The sequence below is a fragment of the Thamnophis elegans genome, chromosome Z, assembly GCF_009769535.1.
Source record: "Thamnophis elegans isolate rThaEle1 chromosome Z, rThaEle1.pri, whole genome shotgun sequence".
In the NCBI taxonomy this organism is placed as follows: Eukaryota; Metazoa; Chordata; class Lepidosauria; order Squamata; family Colubridae; genus Thamnophis; species Thamnophis elegans.
The window spans coordinates 13699559-13723255 of record NC_045558.1 but is presented as its reverse complement, the minus strand read 5'-3'; the positions used below and the strand labels follow the sequence as shown (position 1 = coordinate 13723255).

Genomic DNA, 23697 nt, shown 5'->3' with positions numbered 1-23697 from the left:
ACATAGTTGGCCGCACAAGTGGGAGATAGATTTTTGTTATCTGGCAAGGTTCACAAACATGCTTGACTAGTTAATCAAAGTACAGACAGTCGTCAACCTATGACCCCAGTAGAGCCTGGAATTTACATTGCAAGTCATGATAGTGGTAACTCAAGGTACTTGCATGACCAATCTGATTTTATGACCTTTTTTTGTGGTGGTCATAAAACAAGCATAGTGATTATAAAACAAACATGGTGCTCATAAGGGTAAAATGGCAGTCATAAAACAAAAAATTCAACCCTATGAACATTTTTTGGGGGAAACCAAAAAATAGTAAATTGTGGTCATGTGATGGAGAAATGCTGCAACCAGTCATTTGTGAAGTGCCTAATATGTGGTCTTGAGACTGCTGGGGGAGTGAGCACTGTTGAAACTCTAGAACTGGGAAATAAGTGCCTTTTTCAGGTCTATTGTAACTTCAAATGATCACGGACTAACTGCCAATTAAGCAAGAACTACCTCTAAGCCATGTTTTGAACTTGCCATTGCTCAACTTATACTGAACCATCATATTGCCATCAAATATGTTTTGTGTAAAGCTGGTTGTTTGTCTTTTGATATACTTTCCTTGAATGTATTTCTGTCTATGCTTATACCACTATTCTGTACTTTAATTAAATCAGAGGGATTCAAAATGGATTGCTTTCTGGTTTGTTTCCAAATTCCTTGCTTGCAAGTGCTTGATTTTTATTTTATATTTTTTGTCATTGTTCTGCAAATAAAAGACTTCATCTAGGTTGCAGTTATGGAGACATGCAGCAATAGCTTTTTTTAAAAAATATTGCCTGTCTGAACTTTCATAATTGGCCTAAAGACTCTGATCAGAACTGCAGGTGACTAATGGCTTCGTTATAGCCTTCTTTGAATTTGGGACAAACATTGCCAGACTCAAAATGATCTGGACAAAATTGATAAAAAAACATTTTCCTATGTGTTAAATCACATGGATATACAACCCGTAGTATAGTAGGGAGTCATGAAATTGTCAGGATGAACATTTCAAAGAACAAAAACCAACTTTCCCAGGCATATTGAAACAGATCTGACTTATTTGTGCTGACAAGACAGCAGCTACTAGTTGAATACTGTAATATCAAGGGCAACCTCTCCTGAACACTTGTTAAAAAGTAGAAGTATGGTCATAATGTGGTTCATCAATTTTTACTCTTTTGAGTGGAGAATTGTTCTTTGCTTAGAGTTTTATTTAACAAGGTCGACTTGTGCAAGTTTGGGGAAGGACTTGGACAAGATCCAACAAGGCAGATTTGGATCTCTTTTTATGTTCGTTTGAAGCTCCAATATATAGCATAGAACTCTATATATCCAGCGATAGTATCTTCTTTACTTTGGAGGATTTCTGTGCTATCATGCTAGCATGATGTATATGTGAGCTTCTGAGTATAAAATCTAGATAGATCTCATAAGATTGTATCAATGCAAAGTAAGTAAATCTTACATTTTGAAACTTGAATATCCAGTCAATTGACTTGCACTATGAAATAAAAACTCTTTTGAGGTAGAAAAAAGTTAGAGCAATCAAAGCCAACTTTGATTTAAGCAATAAGAATTAGATACTGATGAATTAAAGTTGTTCTTAAAGTATAAACTTTTATATGATGTCCGTTTAGCCGTCAATTTCGATTTCCGTAAAGCCGTCAAGACCTGGCTGTTCTGGCAGGCCTGGGGCCGATGAGTTCCCAGCCCCACTCGAGTTGTTGCGGCTGTTGTGAAGTTTTCTTTTAATCTGATTTTTGGATTTTGTTTTTGTCTTATTTGTTTTCTTTGTATCGCCTTGACTTACTTAAGTCTTTAGCGTCGGTACGGCATCGCCAATCCCTTCGCTGTAGAGTCGCATGCATCCCGGAACGGGATCCATGATTCTAGGCTAAGTACTACTTGAGCTCGCCGGGCCCAAGAGTCGACAGAGCCCCTTCTGTTGGAAAACGGTGGGCACCTCGAGAAGGCAGGGGTTGTCTTGATAATGAGAGGCTGTATTTTCGCGTCAATTATCCTTGCCCACCTTTGTATCGCCCCTATTCCCTATTGGTTTGTTAGCCGCCCTGAGTCCTTTTGGGAATAGGGCGGCATACAAGTTGAATAAACTGAAACTGAAACTGTTTAAAATATGAAGCTTAGCAGCACAGTCAGATATTGTATCATGAAATGCTCTCTATCAACCCTAATAGGTTTCTTTAGACAATTACGGATCCCTATCCTTTTTTGTTTTGGGCAAATTGTACCTGAATTGTGTTTTGAACAATTCAAAAGCTTAAATATTCCATGCCATATTTATACTATTTTTCTTTTTGATTAGGTAAACTTTGGACTCGTAGTATGAAAGTTGCTTATAACATACTGCACAAATTGGGCACCAAACAGGAACCGATGGTGCGGCCAGGGGACAGGGTAAGTCAGTCTGCATGGCTTTGTACTTTCTTGCATAGATTCTTTAAAATCCCCAAAAGTGAGGCACAGATGGGCTTCTGGGGATTTGCAGGGGTTCAGGAAAACCTCTAGTTAAGATTCTATGCAGTTTGAAGAACCCCTGGCTGACCCTTCTGGGAGTCCCCACATTGCCCATTTCGGATGCAGGTAAATGTAGGGGGTGCATGGAGGCTTGGGGAGAGCAAAAAATGGGCTCGTTTACGGCCTCCAGATGTCCCCCGGAGCCTGGGGAGGCCATTTTCGCCCTCCCAGAGGATCGAGAAAAACCTCCAGAGCCAGGGGAGGGCAGAAATGCCCCCCCACCATGGTGCAGGAAGCTGAACAGGCCACACCACCATGGCCACGGCCACCCAGCAACCAGGCAGAGAACCCCTTGCTAAAATTTTTGAAGACCACCCCTGGGAGATAGTCTAATGTTTGAGTAAGTTATTCATTCATCATGGTTTATATTTTTGCGTTTGCCTTCTATAAACCAGGGTGCACAACAACTATCCAACAGTCACACTAGGTTAAGGTGACCAGACATCCCACTTTTGGCGGGACAGTCCCAATTTTTAACAATTTGTTCCGTGCCCTGCGGAGTTTTTAAAAAGTCCCGATTTTTGTATAAATAACCAAGTTGCATAGAGGTCACACACCTCATTGAAATGGCAACCTAAGTAAGGACGATGCCCAGAAGCACAGCTAATTTGGGGCGCAGGTCTAATCTGAAGAATCGGGCAGGAAAGGGCGAGACTGTTAGCTGTGAAAGAGGGCCAGCATGCCTCTAATATCCTAGGCCGGTCATGCAGAGGTGCGAGGAGCGCAGGTGTGGCGCGATTGCCGGACGTGCCGGGCAGAGTGAAAAAGGCATGCACAGAAGCAGCTGCTTTGCCTAACTTGCTTGTTAAGGAGTAGGTTTGGACCGTCTGCACTCTGCAGCTTTGGTTGGGGCTTTTATAGCAATAGCAATAGCAGTTAGACTTATATACCGCTTCATAGGGCTTTCAGCCCTCTCTAAGCAGTTTACAGGGTCAGCATTTTGCCCCCAACAATCCGGGTTCTCATTTTACCCACCTCGGAAGGATGGAAGGCTGAGTCAACCCTGAGCTGGTGAGATTTGAACAGCCGAACTGCAGAACTGCAGTCAGCTGAAGTAGCCTGCAGTGCTGCATTTAACCACTGCGCCACCTCGGCTCCTTTTATCAGGTTAGAGCTTCGTCGAAGTGGTGGGGGGTGAAAAGTGGGTGGGTAGAAGGAAGGAGGGGAGACTGGTTTGCCACCGCCTTGAAGTAGGCTATGAATTAACCAACATAGGACTTAGTCAATTTTCACATTTTCTTGTGGCGCCCTTTTAACCAGAATATAGTCTGACTTTTTACAGGGTTCCTGTAAAAAAAAACCAATCCAACTTAAAATGTAGGGGGTTGTGTAGGTAAAAACCTAAGGGCTTCTGTTGTGCTAAAGCCGAGGACGGTAGGCGTATTTGGGTGTGGTGTGTATGGACCATGGACCATATAGACCAAATTTTCAATCAAGACACACACACACACACCCAGTCAATGGTGTCCCGCTTTACCAATGTTAAAATCTGGTCACCTTACACTAGGTCTTTTGATCATATGTCATGGTTGCATTCCCAAAAAGGGGAGGAAAGGCCATGCTAAGTTTACCTTAGTGTACTGAAATTAAATGAATTAAATACTGTGAATATGATTTTTTCCCCCATATGTTTAATAATTTTTCATTCCTCGCATTCGGTATTACAATTTCACAACAATCTTCAAAGGAGCTGTAGCAAATTTCAATGATCACTTGGAGACTTGAGATAACAGTGTTTACACCTGAGTTTCAAACAATTTCACCCTAATGTGTATTTCAGATTTTTTTAAAAATAGTTATTAGGTGAAAAGAGCTTCATTTATAATAGCCTAAAAACTGTATGTGTCTCTTTCAAAACAAAGGCTGTACTTGTCACAATGGCTTCCTTATACAAAGAGCATTAAAACATGCTTGTCATGGAGATGAAATCAGTTTTGGAAATGAGACTGTGTGCCTGTATATATTTTGGGAAATTCTAGAAACAAAAGAGTTTTTGTGAAAAGGTCAGGCTTGAACAAGGGAATACTGCTAGCTAATTAATAAGATGTTCAGTGTAATCAGTTAAAAATATTCTCATTTGAAAGCAGTAACTGTTGGCATTAGAACATATTTGCTTAAAGTAGGGGCAGGCTTCCATAAACTGGTATTGATATGTGTATGAGTATGTGGTAATTTTCTTCTGTGGTTTCATCCCAAGGAGAGGGGCGCGCCTTTATCTCTAAGATAAAAGAATTTTGAACAATTGCATGTCCAGTGAAATATATTGTTGTTTATCACCTCTAAATGTTTGTAAAGACCAACTCCATCTACGTATTTATCTCAAGAGATATGCCTCATTTACGCATTTCCCTCCAGTTAGGTCTCCATCTACATACTTCCCTCAAGAGATACGCCTCCATCCACGTCCTTTCTCGAGATATGCCTCCATGTTGTATTATAGAGACCCTGTTCCTTATTCTATCTTTTCACAAGCACTTAACTGTCTCCCTGGTCTCCATTGGGTTAAAGAAGAATTTTCAACATCCTTCCCAATTTCATTGCCAAACATATATCTTTGTGTTTTCAGCCATCTCTTTTCTCTCTATCTGTTTTGTGGTTTTATTTTTTCGCACTTCATTTCTGGTATTTTGTTTGGGTTTGTTTGGATGCCTTTCTTGTTCATCCAAATCACGGAGATGGCAATACTTCATGAATTACTTTCTATTTTTTATTTACATGCCTTGTGGCTTCTTTCCCCCCATGAAGCTGCTATTTCTTCTCATCAGCATTAAAATTGAATCCACAGTCAGAAAGTCAATGCTGCTATTTACCACAAAGAGGGGGTGGGGGATGGGGAGAGCCTTGATCTGTCAAGAAATACAGAAGAGAAATAATGTTTCTCTATTCTGACAGAAATAATGTTTCTCTATTCTGTTTTTGTGCTTCTGGGAATTTTGCGTGTGTTTTTTCCCCTCAGTGTTCTAGGGAGTTACCCTGTTCACATTGTGTGCAATTCCCTATGTTCAAATATGTCCTCCTGGAATTTGTCAAGTCTGGTGGCTCAGTTTTCAAGTAGTCTCAACCTTTCTACGGCTCCTTCTTCAGCTGAATTTGCATAAGAATTACTCATTATTACTTGGCATTGAAAAATTCTATTATGAAAATGATAGCTTCTCTTGCAAAAGATGCTTCATTTTTACAGCCTCTCTTTTCTGAAAAATGGAAAGGAGCTACAATCTGAACAATGTGAGAAGGAATGAAACATAAAACTGAAGAGACTTTTTTTAAAAAAAAAAAAATTCAAAATAATCTACATTTCCACTTGTGTAAAGGAAGCTGGGTCGATCGTTAATACCAGAGAATGTTAATGAAACTCCACAGAAACAAATTTAAAACTTTTAAACTATACTTCGGGGAGTGCTTCCCTAAATGGTGGCAAGTGAATCTCCCAAATGAATGAAAAGAAATAGCTTACATTAAATTAGTGGATTCTTGTATATATTCTCTGGTTTAACCTCTTCCTAATTGCCTCTTGATCTTCTCTGCCTTTCCTTCACTAATAAAATTTCCCTCATCCCCTTTCTTGTCTTAAGCTGTTCAACTTCAGAGCACTCCTTATGTCAGTTCAGGCCCTACAGAAATGATTTCTTTCTTTCTTTATTTTCATAAGTGATGGTGAAAAATTAAACTAAAAAGACTGTGGGCAGGTGTTGAATTTAAATCATTGTCTATTTTGGCATTTGGCCAAAGTGTATCTACAGAATCTTCTTGATTTATGATAGTTTTTAAGACTCCAAATCATATCCACAATGGGAAGCATACAGAATGAATAAATAAATCAAGGAAAGTTATGAAATTGACATTTTCTTTCTCTGCGCCTTGTGTGCTTTCTCCTCAAAAGCTGCCACAGTAGTTCAATAACTAAAGTAACAGATGAAGATCCATGCTTCGTATGAACCTTCACATGGGTTGGGAATAGCAAGAAAGCAGTAGATGACAGCAGCCTCAGAATTAGAATGACAATTTAATGAGTAGCATTTAGCCATGACCTCAAAAGAAAGATCTTGCAGCTCAGTTCTCCAGAAAATTGATTGCAGAAAATAGCTCTATCAGGTTCATCGTTATTTGAGACTGATTATTCCAAAGAAGGCCATTTCTCTCCTGAAGGACTATGAAAGCATGACTGTGCAAGGTTTTATCTTCTTTCGCTTTTAAGCTTTGTTATTGTCATGTGAAATGAAATTGAATGTCAAAAAAGAGGAGGAATATGTAGAAATGCAGCTTGAAAGTCATCAAAAGGAACCAGAAAAATAAGATACGATGTTTCTTTCTCGTCTTTTAATGGTGAATAGAGAAAAAACAGATTTGCAACCAGGGAAACACAGCCCCTTCAGTATGAGCCCAAATAAAAGCATGATTTTGAGCAAATATTAAAAATTAACAAAAAAAAAAAACAACTTAAGGGCATCATCTAGTGATAGTAGTTTTCCATTAGACATGTGTCATCTGAAAAGTGATCAAAATGGAAGATGCGTATAAGGTCAAACTGAAATGGATTATAGTTAGGCTGACTTAAAAGTCAATTTATGTCTCTTTCAGTTTCTCAGTAAAAATAGGTTTGAAATAAAGATTTACATATATTTCATTTTAAGTTCCAATTAATTTTAAGTACGACCACCTAGAGCAGGTGTCATAAAAACTATTAAAAGATCTTTAAAGGATCATTCCCACTAGAAGCAATTTGGTCTCCTAAGATCCCATTCCTTTGGTTACCATTATTGGTCTCTCAAGTTGTAAAGGGATAGACAAATAATGCTAATGTTGTTGAACTACAGTTTACTGATTTATTTATCACATTCGTATATCACATATTACCAAAAAAAAAAAAAAAATCCAACCTGCATCAATAAATTAGTATCCAATCAATAAGAAGGAGTTAATAATAAGTATAGAGATGAAAGTAGCAAGTAACTTCAATACCAAAACATTAAATACTGGATAAAGATGCAGATTAACAGAGTTGGAAGGGATCTTGTAGGTCATAAATCCAATCCAAAAAAGCCTTTGGTGTCATTATGAAAATTCAGGGGAAAGAATGAAATCGCTGAGAATGCCCTGTTTGTGGTAACTACCAGTCAGACTTCCTTCCAGGATGGACACATAGAAGTTGTTTACTCAAAGATCATAGCCTCTGGAGCACAAATGATAGAAGCCCTAGCTATTCTGAAGCATAGAATGATATCAGTTGCTTGATAGCAGAGTCTAAGAAACAAGAAAGACACATGAGTTACTTCTGTGCACAGTCCTCTATCTATTGCTTTAGTTGGTAAGCTGCCTATTTGCAGTACTGTAATATATTCTGGGAAATGTATTTACATTTACTGGTTTTATTATTTATTTATTTTTCTCCTCTCACACACACACACACATATATATATATGTGTGTGTGTGTATTTACAGGTAGCCCTTGTTTTTCCCAACAATGATCCTGCAGCTTTTATGGTAGCCTTTTATGGCTGCCTTCTTGCAGAAGTTGTTCCTGTTCCTATTGAAGTTCCACTAACCAGAAAGGTAAGAGAAAGAAGTTTTTAGTTAGCAGGAATTAATGTTTTAGGACATAATATTTGAGCAAGGAAATGAAAAACAACAATAGGCATTGCTGCTTTAATGTATTTATGAAAGTTGTAACATTTATTACATGTCATCAGAATATGTGTGTACCATCTGCGTATACATGTTCTGATGACTTTGCCTTAACTTGATTGGGAAGCTAAGATGGACTTCCTTTTTAAAAATTGTTTTAGAACAGGTTGTAAACTATAGCTGTAGCTGAATGCTCAATAGAATTTGACCAGGATTGAAAAGAATCGGGTTTTGTAGGCTTCTGTCCCCCAGTTCCCTAAGGAATAAGTTTTGCATCAAAAATAAAAAGGTCAGTCGCATATGGAACCATGAAATCCATGAGAAAGTGTTGAACTATATTCTTCAATGAATTGAAACCTAACATTAAACAAAACTTGGGATTAACCACATTTGAAGGGCAGGAAAGATGGTAGAAGCAGCTTTGGAAAGAAGCTGAGGGGAACAGTGCAGAGAAGGTGATGGAGCCCACCACCAATTATACTATTATTTGTGAAGGACAGAATCGTCCAAAGTGCCACAATGGTTTCCTTTCCTGCTGTGGCATGGCCATGAGAGGGCACCATGAATAATAACTGCTTTAGAATACATAGAAAAGTAGCTCTAAGTGGATTAGATAGAAAGGTCTAGATTTATTTGGATTTAGGTGAAAAAAATTCAATCACTGCTGATACTACAAGAACTAGGCTCCCTGAACTTTGTGAGAATTATCTTGCTCTTATAGCTCTGGGCTATTTCCTATAGAGGGAATTTATTCCTTAAAAATAGAGTTGATTAGGAACTTGGGCATCATCTAAGTAATCATTGCAATTTTGCTACTTAAGTGGTGCTTCATATGACTAGGATCTTTATGGAGCTAGTCCAGCGGAATTAAGAGTGGTGACAAGCCTGTTTCCTCAATTTGTAAGCTGATGGATGTTCTTCTCGGAGCAGAGTTTGAGCCAGCTGCATAATTAATACATTTTTGGATGATAAAGATATCCATTATGAATTTCTGAAGTGGTCCAAAAGGCATCTATGGCTTTATCAGCATTGTTTGGGTTTAGTTAAAAAAAGAAAAGAAAAGAATGCTTCTTGTATGGTTTTCAAAGAATTCCAGGGAGCCCGATGATCAAAATAATGCTAAACACATTTTTGAAAACAAGAAATATTCAAAACAATTGAAATAAATAAATGATTAAAAACTGTTGGCAGTTGCATTGCTAATAATAATTTCTGACCATGTTTTGGCTGCATATTAAGTTGAAGGTCTTTCTTTGTATTTTCAACCACAATGGAATGTCATATATTGATTTGGGAATTTAATAACCCAACAAGAAGAGCAAAATCCCTTATTTCTCTTTTTTAGGAAGTTCAAGTTTTCTGTGCATTGGCATGTTGGCTAGAAATAACCTGCTTATATCTGGTCCTGTAAGGAGATTTACCATGGAGTAAAACACAAAGGCTGAAGATACAATCAGTGAATCATGCTTTTAGCAAATAATTTACTAAGGCAGAAAACCTTCTCATTAAGGTTTAAATATATGTTTTAGGATATATATATATATATCAATTATATAGCCCCATCCAAAAAAGATCTAGTTTATGATATAGGCAGGGTTGTGGACCATGGGCCATTAATGCAACAAAGTCATACTCTCTTGCTGCTTTGATTAGTAATCTTCTGGCATTTGAGACCATATGCATGTCACAAACATACAGAAAAGTGGTTGGGATTCCATTCCAATCCTGGAAATCTGCTTATGTCTCTTAGACCTCATTTTCCTGCCCTTGCAGACCCATCACCGGCTACATGTGGATCACGCCATTCCCTTTGCATTCCCTAATCTGACTGGGATTAAAGCATTTCAATTCATCAAAAGTAACAAAGCAGTTTGCAGAATTGGGAATGGTTTTCAGGTGGGAATAGGAGCGAGTCCCTTCTTCCCTTTAAAAATACGGCATGTCCCATCTAGAGAGGTCAAGCAGAATATCAGGTACCTTTCAAACATTTCTCACCTCTGTTTTATACCTAAAGAGGCATGATGGCTCAGCAGACTGAGTTTGTCAGATGGAAAGCAGGTAGGCCGCATTTAAGACATAAAAGCCACATGGTGGGGTGAACCTCCCATTCCTTGCCCCAACTCTGCACATCTAGCAGTTTGAAAGCATGCAAATAGATTAATAGGTACCATTTTGGTGGGAAGACCATTTTGATAGGAAGGTAATGGTGTTCCATATGCCTTTGGCATACAGCCATGCTGGCGACATGACTAAAGAACATGTTTTCAGACATAACTCAATAGAAAAACCTTCTAACCTTTGCCCTTGCTTCATACTTAGCAGTTTAGCAAGAATCATTCTCTAACACAGGCTTGCAAAGCTGGATAAATTACACAAAATTGGGTAAAAGTGGCTTTCTTTTGGTAATGAATTTGTATGTCATTATACAATCACATCAGGGACATTTAAATAAGGATTTTTTGGCAAACAGTTTTGGATAATGAAGAAAAGTATTTGGGAAGCATACAGCTTCAGAGAAATTACACCTATTCAATTTTCCCTTTCCCTTCCCTTCTCCTTGCACAAAAACTTTGTAAGGCACAAATTCCTTTCTGCATTTGACAACTAGCTGCTAAGTTTTTCATCCCACTTTTATTTTGCATACAGTTGAAAATATACCACAATAAACTAATGCCCCTTCCAAAAGCATGCTAAAAGCATGCTTTTAACTTGCTCTACCTGTTAAAATTCTTGCCAAGATTAGTTTTTTTGGGGGGTGGGAGGACCAAATCATTTGTGAAAACAAGCATCATGTTTACACAGAATTTATTGAAGAGAAGCTTGAGGCAATTGTGTCTTTTGAAAAAGGGAAATAGCAACAAGGGCTTTAGGCACTGGTTAATTCAAACACTGTAACAGGGTTTTATATATAGCAGATGCTGGAGGACAACCAATGAGCTGAACATTACAGATTTTGGTTCATCCTCACCTGTGCTGCTCGAATTTTACCAGATTGCCTGAAAGTTCTGCCATTTAATTTTTCTCACTCAAGCCCTTAATTCTTGTCCTTCAGTTGTTCAATCTCCCCATGATCTTCTTGCATGCCTCAAAAATGGCACAATATATGAGAAAATGAATAATCCATAAAATAAAACTATACATGTTATATATAGTGGGAAAGAGTTGGATGAATGATGTGGAATAACTTCATGTGGTTTTGACTAATGTGATTCCTAAAATAAGGATGAAGAACCCAAGAACACTTGCCTGGAGAAATTCTCAACATTTATTTTCTCCATCTGCAGAGGACTTCCACACTGCATACAGATTTTATGTGAGAGTCCAGCCCCTTTCTAACTCACTGGTTATTCTGCCCACTGGTTATTCTGCCCGCATAGTGGTTTTCTTATATCAGGTACTAGGAAAGCAGGCAATGTTCTGTATGCTATTTTAAAAACTATTCTTCTGTATTGCTGTGTAACATGTCAGAAATAAGTGACACTCAAATGCTTTCTTTAGAGCAGGCATGTTAAAGGAATTCAAACATTGTCTTCTTGTAGAGGCACAGTGGCATCGTGGCTTAGCCTCTGCTCCGGTGGTCTGAGTCCTAACACCATTTGCCTCAGCTCTTGCCAACTAGCAGTTCAAAAGCATGTAAATGGAAGGTTATAAAACTGGTATCATTTCAACGAGAAGGTAAAAACATTCCATGTTTTGCCATATGCTTTGCAATGCAGCATGATGTCATGCTGGCCAATTGACTTGGAAACATCTTTGGACAGCATTGGCTCAATGGCCTAAAGAAACAAGGATGGGAATCACCCTCTAAAGTCAGCTACTGTTAGGGGGGCAAAACCCGCAGGGACTTCTTTACCTTTACCTTACCCCATCTTGTATTAAGGAGCTTCTACAGCCCCTTATTGCACCATACACCTTTATTCCTGCTCATAAAAATATGGCCAGATGCAAGTGGTTGTTTATATTAAGCTTATTGATTTGGGAATAGCATGTTTTAGAGAAGTGTAGAAATTTCCGTTTTCCATTCTGAGCCTTCTCTAGTGAACAATAATGTAGATGCTTGGCAAACACTTATTGTAATTTCCAGTCTTCTTTTCAGCCACTCTTGCTGAACTTTCCCTTTATTTTCTCAGCTCAAGGAAAAGCCCTTTTGATCTTTTTGACTTGACCTTCCCATAAGTTTCAGTCAACAAGACTAGTGATGTAGAATCTCTACTTACTGGGATATTATCCTTAAGCTGTCCTGAGTCTCTTTTTAAAACACCATTTCCCATCTTGAACATCTATGAATGTCAGCCCTTAAGAATTCCTCAACCAATAGCTGAAAAACTTGAGATGTTGCAATATGTATTAACTGTCCCTCTACTTGTAAAGACAAATCTCATTTAGGGTTTTTTTCAAGCTAGGTACTGTAAAAGCTGCACAGAGTAGTATGTTTTAAAGTAGAGTCTGGCCATGGTTATATGTGCTTGCTTTTTGTTTTGGAGAAAGTTCAATAATCTTTTGGATAACAGATAGCATTCCAAAAGAAACATACAACTACATTTTAGAGAAACCATTCATATCATTTTTGCCCCCAAGGATACTCTTTTATGCTTTATCTCTTTTCCCCTATTCCTATCTCTTCTCTCAAAATGAGATAGACACAACAAAATCCATCACATCCTTTGGTTTTCATGGACATCCTGCGATAATTGCTCAGATGTTGCAGAAGCTCTATATGGCAGAGAAACTGTTGAAAAAACAGTAGTGGGGGGGAGGGTGTTGACTTTCTTTCTTTGTAATTAAAACCTGGCCAGACCCTGAGAAACAATAAGAATACTGGCAAGGATAAGCAAACCCCTGCCTTCAATTTTTTTAGCTTGCCATCGTTTCCAAAATATTTTCTGTAGCATTCATTGGCAACCTATTCATGCATTTTTGCTAGATTGCTTTTTATGAGAAAATGTAGAAAACAGAAGCAGTGAAAGAAAATCTGTAGATGTGGAAATTATTTATTAATTTAAGCATGCATATATATTTGCATTATACTATTAGACTCCAGATGTCATGACAGAGTGTAAATTGGTCCCAGAGAAGACTATTGAGAGTGTATTGGCCTAAGGAATATTATTTTGTGTACATAGGCATTTCTTCGTCTTATTTTTGCATTATTTCCGTTTTCACACCAAGCTATACAAAGTAAGCACATGCACCATGTTATTTGAAATAAGCTCTCTTGCTATAGTGTTCTCTGGTTGGCCATACCTTTCTACACTCTTGCTTCCAGTCTTTGTAGCCAAGATAAAATGTTGAGTTAGTCCTGCTGATTACTTCTTGGTTTAAAGAGAGATGAAGTCTTTTTCTATCATTGTCTTTCGGCAATAGATGTGCTTTAATTTTCTTTGGGGTGTTAGAAAAACCTTGATGGGGGAAGCTGCAATTGATAGAGACTGACAACCCAGGAATGCTTGTATTCAGGATCAGAGTGAATAATCTGGGTCTAAGTAACCACTGACAAGATTTGAAAATAATGAGATCTGTCAGCTAGATTTATTCACAATAAAGGAAGCAACAACCCACAACCTTCCCTCCCAAAAGACAACCTAAATTTTCAGGATTCCAGCAAGGGATAAAAGGAGTAGACAATTGTTGTCGATCCTAAGCTAATGTACGATGTATTTTAATATTTATGCCAACTTTGATTAATGCCTTTTAAACTTTGTACATTTTTTAGGGCCTGGCTAGTTATGAATCTCCTTGGTCTACTGATAGCACAGCATGCACAAAAAATTTCCCCAACTGGCATGATTTCATCCTCTTTATCTCTTTCTATTTATCTTAAAAAGGGTACTCCTCCTTCTGTCTGGATTTTCATAGAAGCCAAACCAAATGAGAGCTCATTTCTGAAGACTTTTCTTGCAAAAGTATGTCTTTAACTTTGCCAAGCTGGAAATACATATCTCATAATTACTTTAATCATTAGAAAATGCAAATATAATTGAGAATTTGTTGGGTGCCTGAACTTTGAAATGATTATACAAATCTGTCATAAACCAGTTTCTCATCTCAATATATATATATATATATATATTTAAATCAGCATATACAAACCCAACTGTGTAATTAAATACTATTTTTAAAAATCTGACTACAAAGAGGTTGATGCTAGGCTCTGAATGTGGGGGACATTATAATGCATGTCTTTCCCTTAGAACAGATAGCTTTTTAACAACTTTTAAGTATACATTAAAAAACAAAAACGAACTTGAGTTGTTGAACAAAACAGATCTATATCTTAAGACCATTCTTTTACTATCTCAATAGTCACAAAACCTCAATTTCTGCTTTTTGTTTGCTTCAGATTTCCAGTGCCTAATGTCTTTGTAATGCAATGAAAGTCTTGCTATTATCTATTCTGTTTTGAAAAATGTGGTGTCTGGCTATTGTATGGTGCATCTTGAACAGATACTGGGGTATAGTGATGGATTTTATCTGTATATTTTGAACTGTTGTATCTTCTTGAGTACCTATGACTTGGCCAAATTGAAACACAGAAACCGAATACTGTTGATATAGGGTCATTGCTTTTTCCAACTAGAGTTTTCCAAACTATAAAATTATGTGTTAACTTCAGTGAGAAGAGGAAAAAATAGAAAGAAATGAATTTTTAAAAATGCTATGGTTGCTGTAAGTTTGTTGATTTTTTTGCTTGGGGTTTCACAGAATTCAAGTATCCCCTACTTCTGTTGGGATAATCCAAATTCTAAAGGCCTTTGTAAGTGAAAATGGTGAGACAAGGCAATGTGTTGATGTTAAATATTGGGCAGTTTGTGGCTTAATGTATGGTATGAATCCGGCCAATACAATAGTTTATGATTCAGTAGGATGCAGACATTGTCACAGAGTCAAACCGTTCTAAAACATTGGTGTCCAATAATGGTCAGCCCAAGATATCTGGAAGGCAATTCAAATAACAGGTGTTGCATGCCCCTCCTTTTATTTTTAGACATAATTTGCTGAACTATTAGATCTCTTTCCCACAAACTTATTTTTCTCTTGTCCTTTGGATTATCTAATTCAGAAGTTACCACCATATCCTATAAGCAATAGATTATACTCCCAGTTAATGCAGTCCAATGCTATTCCTGGGTTGAAATCTAATACTTGCTTTTTATAGATAAATAAAAAGATCTGCCTATTTAGTTAATGGATTGCTTTGTGCCCGTATTTGGTTTTTATTCTGCTTTTCTTCTCCCTGTCATAAATTGTGCCCCAAATGTCAAGTTGTAGTTTCAAAGATTGGAAAAGTTGGGGTCTTTCATGACCTGATTTTTGCTTTTTAAAGAAAAATACAATTCTCTGTATTAAATATTTTATCAAAAATGTTCTTACAAAAAGCACTGAAGCGTTGAAAGCCAAGGACCTTGATCAAAACATAATAGATGTCTTTTTTAAAAAGTTAGTTGATGAAGTAAAGCAAATGTTAATAGCTCAGACATATTTTTAAAGGAAAGATTTCGTTACTGCTTTTGCATTGATTCAACTTAGAAGCTTTTTCTCCCTTGCTTTTTCTTCAACTAGGATGCAGGTAGCCAACAGATCGGCTTCTTGCTTGGAAGCTGTGGTGTCACTGTAGCCTTGACTAGTGATGCATGCCATAAAGGGCTACCTAAAAGCCCTACAGGGGAGATACCCCAATTTAAAGGTAAGTTTGTGCAGGGTTAACTTGATACCATGTGATTTCATGTCCCAATGATGAGCAAAAGTAGAGAATGGTACTAATTAATTAAAAGATGCAAAAGATGTCTGAATTTATATCTTCCAAATCCATGTAATTTTCAGATCAGTTCCATCTATCTTGCCTGTTCTAACCCAGTGGTTGTTGTAGTTGGGAACAATTGTCATCTCAGGACCATTGAGAAGTGCCCAACTGAACACCAGCAGGGTGAGGTTAAATGGGATAGTTCACTGAGGCCAACCCACAGTCATCCTGTCTTCTACAAACCTTGAAATCCAAAGCCTTTCTTCCAATTGATCAGTAGAACAATATATCTTGTCTTCCAAACTACCTTAGGTTCTGGAGTAATAAAAATCCTATCATTTGCAAAATAAAATTTGCTACAAATCATTCCCTTCTATATTTTGTCCTAGGTATGCCATGGGAGGGTGCATGTAAAATAAAAAGAAGAAAAAAGCATTTATATTGCCTCCTTTCACTCTTATCACTCTCAATACATTTCAAAGCTTCTGAAAGGGAGGTGGTGGCATGCCAGGTGCTTGGCAACCAGGCGTAGGGAGAGGGAGAGAGGCTCCAGCAATGGGCAGTGTAGTCCAACACCTCCAGTGCCTATTTGAAACTGGGGCCAATTCTCAGGCTGAGGATGCTCAACAAGAATTTGTTTTTGTAACTAATGATTCCAGCATTTGCTGATCATCTGTGTTACCTCCAAGTTGCTGAAGAACACTTTCCAAAGTGTCATTTTTATTAAAAAAAAAATGTTGACCACAGTATTGCATGATGGCTTCTGTTATTTTTAAAAAGTTGCTCTATGTTTGTTTCTAAGGCTGGCCAAAGCTGCTGTGGTTTGTGACAGAATCAAAACACCTTTCGAAACCTCCTCGAGACTGGTTCCCCCACATCAAAGATGCAAACAATGACACAGCTTACATTGAGGTGAGTGCAGTATGCATAGTATATTTGTTCATTCATGTTCCTATGTGGATTATTTCTATCTATTACCTGGGTCCAGATTAATAGTGGATTAAATGTTTTAAGTAAATATATTGCAATGTACTCATTAAATAGTAAGACATATATGAAATTAGATATTAGAAACTAGACTGGACATAGTTCCAGTCCTATGCAAGACAGTTCCAGTCCTATGCAACTATAGCAAACCACACTTGTATAATATTGTTAGGGAAATTTTTAAAAGCTTGATATCTCAATTCAGCTAAATTTATATAGGATATCCCCCCCCCCCAATCTTTGAACAGCAAAATGGATAGCCATTTTAGTGGCTACATGTTTGAACTTGTTATGTTTATAGATGATACAATAAGTCTTTGCTTTAAGAACTTAGGAGAAGGGGTATCCCTTAAAAAAGAATGGCTTGTATACGCCAATGAGATAGATTTTGTCTGCTATATCTGAAGCTAACTGAATCAAAGTCTATTGTATCAGAAGTTTTCTAAAAACAGCAGTGGAAACTTCTCAATAAAAGCTCATTTGAAAAGTTCCAGAGTACAATGCCATGTGCAAAATTCTGTAAAAGATAGATGCAATAGAAGTGCTTTAAATAAACAAGGAAGGAAACTGAATACTTCATAATATTTTTCATGAATTAAATATCAGGATAACGGATGCAGGAGCAGAAATAGTAGCACTCAGCAGACTTTTACAGGGAAGGGATAGAAACATGGAACTACGTTTTATCATTAGACAGTTTGACAACTCCTGACAGATGTTCTTTTTAGAAGCCAGGGGGACCTTATTATTCAACTCTACTTTTAGCACATATGGATGGTTCACTATTCCACAGAAACAAAACAAAGACATTTGCTTCCAAAATATATTGTTAGCTTACATGGACTTCTAGTTCACCTCTATTTCAAAGGTTTAACCAGAGGAACTAAATGCATAGGAAATAGCAGAGGAAATAAATGCATAGTATTAAATCCTAGATTAAGCTGGCAAAAGCTTATATGGTGCTTTTAGGGGTTGGCCAGAGGAGCTACGTGAAGGGCCCCATGTGCTTCCAAGCCCCCTTTTCTCCTTTTGAATCTGAAGAGCCTCATCGCTATAGTGCAATTTTAGATTGCACCTTTCAGAATCATTTGCAGTCATGAAGGGCCATAGTTCAGGTTTAGTTTGTGCTGGTCAATCTCCATTTTAAGAGTGATAGCCAATTTGAAGAAAATCAAAAGAGGCTCAAAATAGGCAGCAGAGAAGATTTCACTTGAGAGATAGAGGCTGCAAGAGAATTCAGAGGAAAGGACTTCGGAAATATTTAAAGGGGTGTCACCCAATAGTAGGCTGCAAATTTGGTCATAATGCAGAATCTGGAACCAATTAGGAAAAGCTTTTTAATGCCAATAAGCTTTGATAATGAAATTGTTTCCTGGGGAAGAAATAGGCTGCCTTTCATTGGATGAGTTCAAGCAAAAACTAGGCAGCTTTCTAATGGAGATACTTTAATTTGGATTTCTGTAGAGATCATGGAGCCTCAATAAGATTGTTCAACCATTAAGGCAAACTAAGTATCGATATGAGAGTGGGGTCTTCCCCCCTTCCCTAAACTGCTTAGTCTGGATCTTTAGGGAACTAGGATAATTGAAAATAAGGTGTATAGACAATTAGCAGGATGATATGAATGGAAAGAAACAGGAAACTGGCTCTGTAATAATGGGAACTTGGTTATTGAATAAAACATAGCTTTGGTTAATGAATATGGAACGGCAGACATCAGTACGCTTCTGAGATACACAGCAAGAAATTTACACAATTTACAACCATCACAAGACTACAACCATCATGAGTAAGAGCAGGGTCCCTTATGATCATAATTCAAGAACTTCTTGTATTTGGGGGGGGTTTGAAGAGTCAATGGAGCATTTTGCAAAGACAGGAGTCTGTGTCCTTTAGTTTATTAAACTAACAAGTATGTTGTTATTCCCTGACCCTGATGAGCAAAATTCTGTTACTACAGTACAAAACCTGCAAAGATGGAAGTGTTCTAGGAGTGACGGTGACAAGGATTGCATTGCTAACTCATTGTCAAGCACTCACCCAAGCTTGTGGATACACAGAAGGTATTTCAACTCTTTTTTAAAAAACAAAGAAACAAGTAAACTAGCTTCAGAAAATGATTTAGCATGATAGATTTTACTGAGTTTTGTTTTAAATTAATTGGATGGGGACAATTATTCGATAGCCAGGAGCTAGGCTGTTTTTCCCCAAAATTGGAAAGCAATACAGATTATTACTTAACCAAACTAATTTTTGAATCTTCCCAAAATTGTAGAGTCCTTGGACAAAACTGTATTTGTTACAGTAATTTCTTCAGACACAACTGCTCCTTTTTTGCAGTATTTGAAGCATCCTCTTGCTGCAAGTGAGAACAACAGAGAAATTGTAGTGCAAAGTGTAAAATAGTTTAAAAGCCCATGTCATTCCTTAGAAAGAAAATCCACTGTCTCCATGTCATCAACCCAGAAAATGAAACATAAGTATGATACAGCTCATCCCCTTTTGTGCAATTACTAGGCCCATTTCAGGCTGGATATGCAGCCCGTCATGCTGCAAAAACACAACCATGATTAATAAAAAGAGGAGCTGGATTCAGATATTCAGCTGAGATCAAAACCTCCAAAAGTTTATATCAGATAGAAAGCTGTGGGATGCGATTTTTCCAAACTATAGACTCTCATCCATGATGAAGAACAACTTCAGAGGTGTAATTTTCATCTCTAATTAATATGAACTTCTCAAGTTTCTGAGATCTGTATTACCTAAATGTCTTGAAAAAATCTCTATAGGTGGAACAGTCATTATTTTTGGAAATTATGAACTTCCTGCTCTCATTTTCAACATTTCCCACCTATTTTCAGGAGAATAAATCACTCTGACATATTATGCAAATGACAAAGAAGAAACAGAAATGAAGGGCCAGATAGGTCAAACGCAATGAGTCAAACTTCAAATTGTCCCGAAGTTATTTTCTTTTTTTTAAAAAATGAATCAATTACATTTTAAGATGGAACTTTGATTGGCATCCATGAACTTACTTTGTTTTTTGTTTGTTTTTGTCATGAAGCTGAAACAATTGTGAATGTTCTGGATTTCAAAAAAGATGTGGGTTTATGGCATGGCATCCTTACAGTAAGTCTACCATTATTTTAAATAATAGCTTTAAAATGGGATGTTATAGTTTACCTTTCCATCAAATACATGTTGCCATCTTCTCAAGATGTTCTATCCTTTCTAATACTGAAGAGTGATAGTTTGTAACTAGGTATTTGGAACTGAATTTTGCAGATATTCATAGTGGAAGGACTTTGCGTTAGAAGCCATTATCCTGGAAAACTGACAAGCAAGTGCAGACATTGAGTCTCTAAATATCAGTGTCTTTTGGAGGAGTTTAAAGGAAAAGATGGTAGTATTTTCTTAATCTCATTCTTGGCCCTAAAACAGGAACAGCCTCTATCTACCAATTACTGGAATTGGTCCAGCACATTTGCTAGTCTGAAGAATGCTGCTGCCTTTAGATGCCCACAATTTCATTTGTAAACTTTAGTCCTAACTAACTTAAGTAAGTTCAAGGCTAGGTTCACACATCAAACTAAATCATAGTTATCTGGAATTTGACTGATTTATGTATAGCCAGTCACTCTGACTAATTCAACATTCTAATTAAAACAAGTTATGTCTTGGATGTATGAACTCAGTTAAAGAGACATTATTGGCTCAGAAAAATACCTGAAGCTATGTCACATATCATATTAAACTATCAATATTCTTTTTCATCTTGTGCTCATGTTAGGAGTAAATCAAAACTGGACAAGCCTATTCAAACCACCATCACTCATAACTTCCTCAGTATGGGTCACAAATTAGTTTGTTCTCTTCTTTTTTTAAAAAAATATGTCAGTCCACCTGTCTGGAATGCATTTGTCCCATCTTTCACCTTCTCTTTTAAAGAAGATGATATAGAAGATGGAATGTTTGGAAACTTCAAGAGGATTCTGGATGAAACAGATACCTTCCAGGCCGGTTTCAGGCCCAATTATGGAACATAAACAGCATTGTTCACACTTCTGGAAGATCTATGGCAAAGGAAGGATGGGGATAGGCCTCCTTGATCTCATCAACTTCTTAGTGGCTTCAGATACCATGAACCATCAGATGCAAACTTTTAAGCTGGGTAGCACTGTAATGTCACCAATCAGAATAGGAAGTGAGATTTAGTCCATGGACTCTCCTTTGAGGGTGTGCCAAAGGGCTCAGGACACTCTTCCACACTTTCTGAGCATCTACATTTTTCCCAGGCAAAATCATTTCCCACCATGATGGAATGGGGTGCCTGTAATATCCTGATAATAATCAGATTTACATCAAAAGTCCTGGTGATCCAAGTGGTACTGCCAGCCACCGAGAATGCCTGGAGGTTGATAGGAGTTCAGCTGAACTCTGGTAAGACCAAGTGGCTTTGGTCCATAGATCCTCCAGCTCCAGGACTTTTAACATCTTTTATTCTGGATGGGGTTGGATTACTCTGGTGCTCAGTCTGTGGCTTCTCCTGATTCACAATTCCTCAATCTCACTTTCTCGCATCTTCATTTTTTAGGGACAGTGGAATAAAAGGTAGAATATTTGTGAACTTTAGAGGATTCTGGATGAAACAGATTCCTTCCAGTAAGGTTAGAGTCGCAGTTATGTGATAGAAATAGCATTGGTTACACTTGTGGATGATCTATGTGAAATATATGGTACAGATTCTTTATAGATAAATAAACATTCTTTTTATTGAAATTAAGATCATTGTCCACAATGCCCATGGCTGATGAAATGCTCCAGGATGGAAAGGATATGGAGGTCTCAAAAAGTGAAATACCTCACTGCGACAGGGAGCAATTCCAGGATATTTTAAGGAAGCCTTGGTTTGCCACCACTTAAAAATATATTTCAATCCCACAGTCTCCCATCTTTCCTTTTTAGGGGTGATGGCATAGAAGGGGGAACGTTTGGGAACTTTAGAGGATTCTGGATGAAATGGATTCTTTCCAGTCAGATTTCAGTATCAGTTATGTGACAGAAACAGCACTGGTTGCACTTGTGCATGTTCTATGGCAAGGATATGATGAAGGTGTGCATCTATCCTTGATTAACCATTAAACACACTAAGCAAGTGCTTATGGCAGCAGGTGGAAACTGGCCACCCACTGGCCAAGTGGAGAAAGAAAGTAGAAAACCTTGTACAGTATACAGTAGGTACAAAGGAAGGCACCGAGATTTGTTAGTGCCTAGGGCACCAGTGAGCCTTAATCCCCCACTGGGAACACCTTTGCCTGCACTTGTGAATGATCTATGTAAAATATGTGGTGCAGATTCTTTATAGCTCAATGAACATTCCTTATATTGAAATGAACATCTATGTCCACCATGGCTGATGAAATGCTCCAGAATGGTAAGGGCTCTGAGAGTGAAATTCCTCACTGCAACAGGGGGCATTACCAGGGCCTTTTATGGAAGCCTCAGCTTGCCACTCTGTCCATCATTAAAAATAAAACTCTCCTTCCACTAGTCAGGATAGCTTTGGTCCAATCTCACACCGTTCATTTTTAGGGGCAGGAGTGTAGAAGGTGGAATGCATGGGAACTTTAGAGGAATATGGAATAAACCGATTCCCCCCAGTCAGGTTTCAGTCACAGTTATGCGAAAGAAATAGCACTGGTTGCACTTGTGGACGATCTATGGAAAGGACATAATTCTTTATAGCTAAACGAACATTCCTTATATTGAAATGAAGATCCTTATCCCCCGATGAAATGCTCAAGGATTCAAAGGACCTGGAGGGCTCAGAGAGTGAAATTCCTCACTGCAAGAGGGGGCATTTCAGGGATCCTTTAGGGAAGCCACAGCTTGCCATCCTGTCCCCCATTTTTTTTAAAAAAACCTCTCCTCCCATGTTTCTGGGTAGCTTCGGTCCAATCTCCCACCATCCCTTTTTATGGACAGCAGTGTAGAAGTTAGAAAGTTTTGAAACTTCAGTAGGATGCTGGATGAAACCGATTTCTTACCATCAGACTTCAGTTGCAACAGAAACAGCACTGGTTGCACTTATGGACGATCTATGGGAAGGACATAATTCTTTATAGATAAATGAATATTCTTTATATTGAAATGAAGATCCTTGTCCACCATGGCTGATGAAATGCTCAAGGATGGAAAGGACCTGGAGGGCTCAGAGAGTGAAATTCCTCACTGCAAGAGGGGGCATTACCAGGACTTTTTACGGAAGCCGCAGCTTGCCATCCTATCCCCCATTTTTAAATCCTACTCCTCGCACTAGTCTAGATAGCTTCGGTCCAGTCTTCCTCCCTCCGTTTTTACAGACAACGTTGTAGAAGGTGGTATGTTTGGGAACTTTGGAGGATTGTGGATGAAACTGATTCCTTCTTTCCTGTTCCAGTCACAGTAATGTAACCGAAGGAGCACTGGTTCCACTTGTGGATGATCTATAGCAAGGACATGATGATAGCGTTCATCCAATACTTGATACCCTGGACTTTTCAGTGGCTTTCAACACCATGATACCATCCTTGAATGATGGAATGTTTGGAGGATTCTTGATGAAACGGATTCATTCCAGTCAAGTTTTCTGTTGCAGTTATTTCACAGAAACACCCAGTGGCAAATTAACCATTAAGCAAGTGCTTATAGCAGCAGGCCGAAACTGGCCACCACTGGCCAAGTGGAAAAGGAAGAAGAGAACCCCGTAAAGTATGTACAAAGGTGGGGCACCAGGA

The 23697-nt window shown here is 38.0% G+C and overlaps 1 protein-coding gene across 3 annotated transcripts in view; it reads left to right on the top strand.

Moving 5' to 3' along the window:
• Positions 1-23697, top strand: part of DIP2C (disco interacting protein 2 homolog C) — a 369519-nt gene that overhangs the window by 280228 nt on the left and 65594 nt on the right. For all 3 annotated transcript variants that reach the window (XM_032234885.1, XM_032234886.1, XM_032234888.1), the window contains 6 exons: positions 2357-2448; positions 8008-8118; positions 15751-15874; positions 16734-16843; positions 18879-18981; positions 19986-20050. In XM_032234885.1, coding sequence (XP_032090776.1) covers positions 2357-2448; positions 8008-8118; positions 15751-15874; positions 16734-16843; positions 18879-18981; positions 19986-20050 — 605 coding nt within the window. The remainder of the gene's footprint in view (positions 1-2356; positions 2449-8007; positions 8119-15750; positions 15875-16733; positions 16844-18878; positions 18982-19985; positions 20051-23697) is intronic.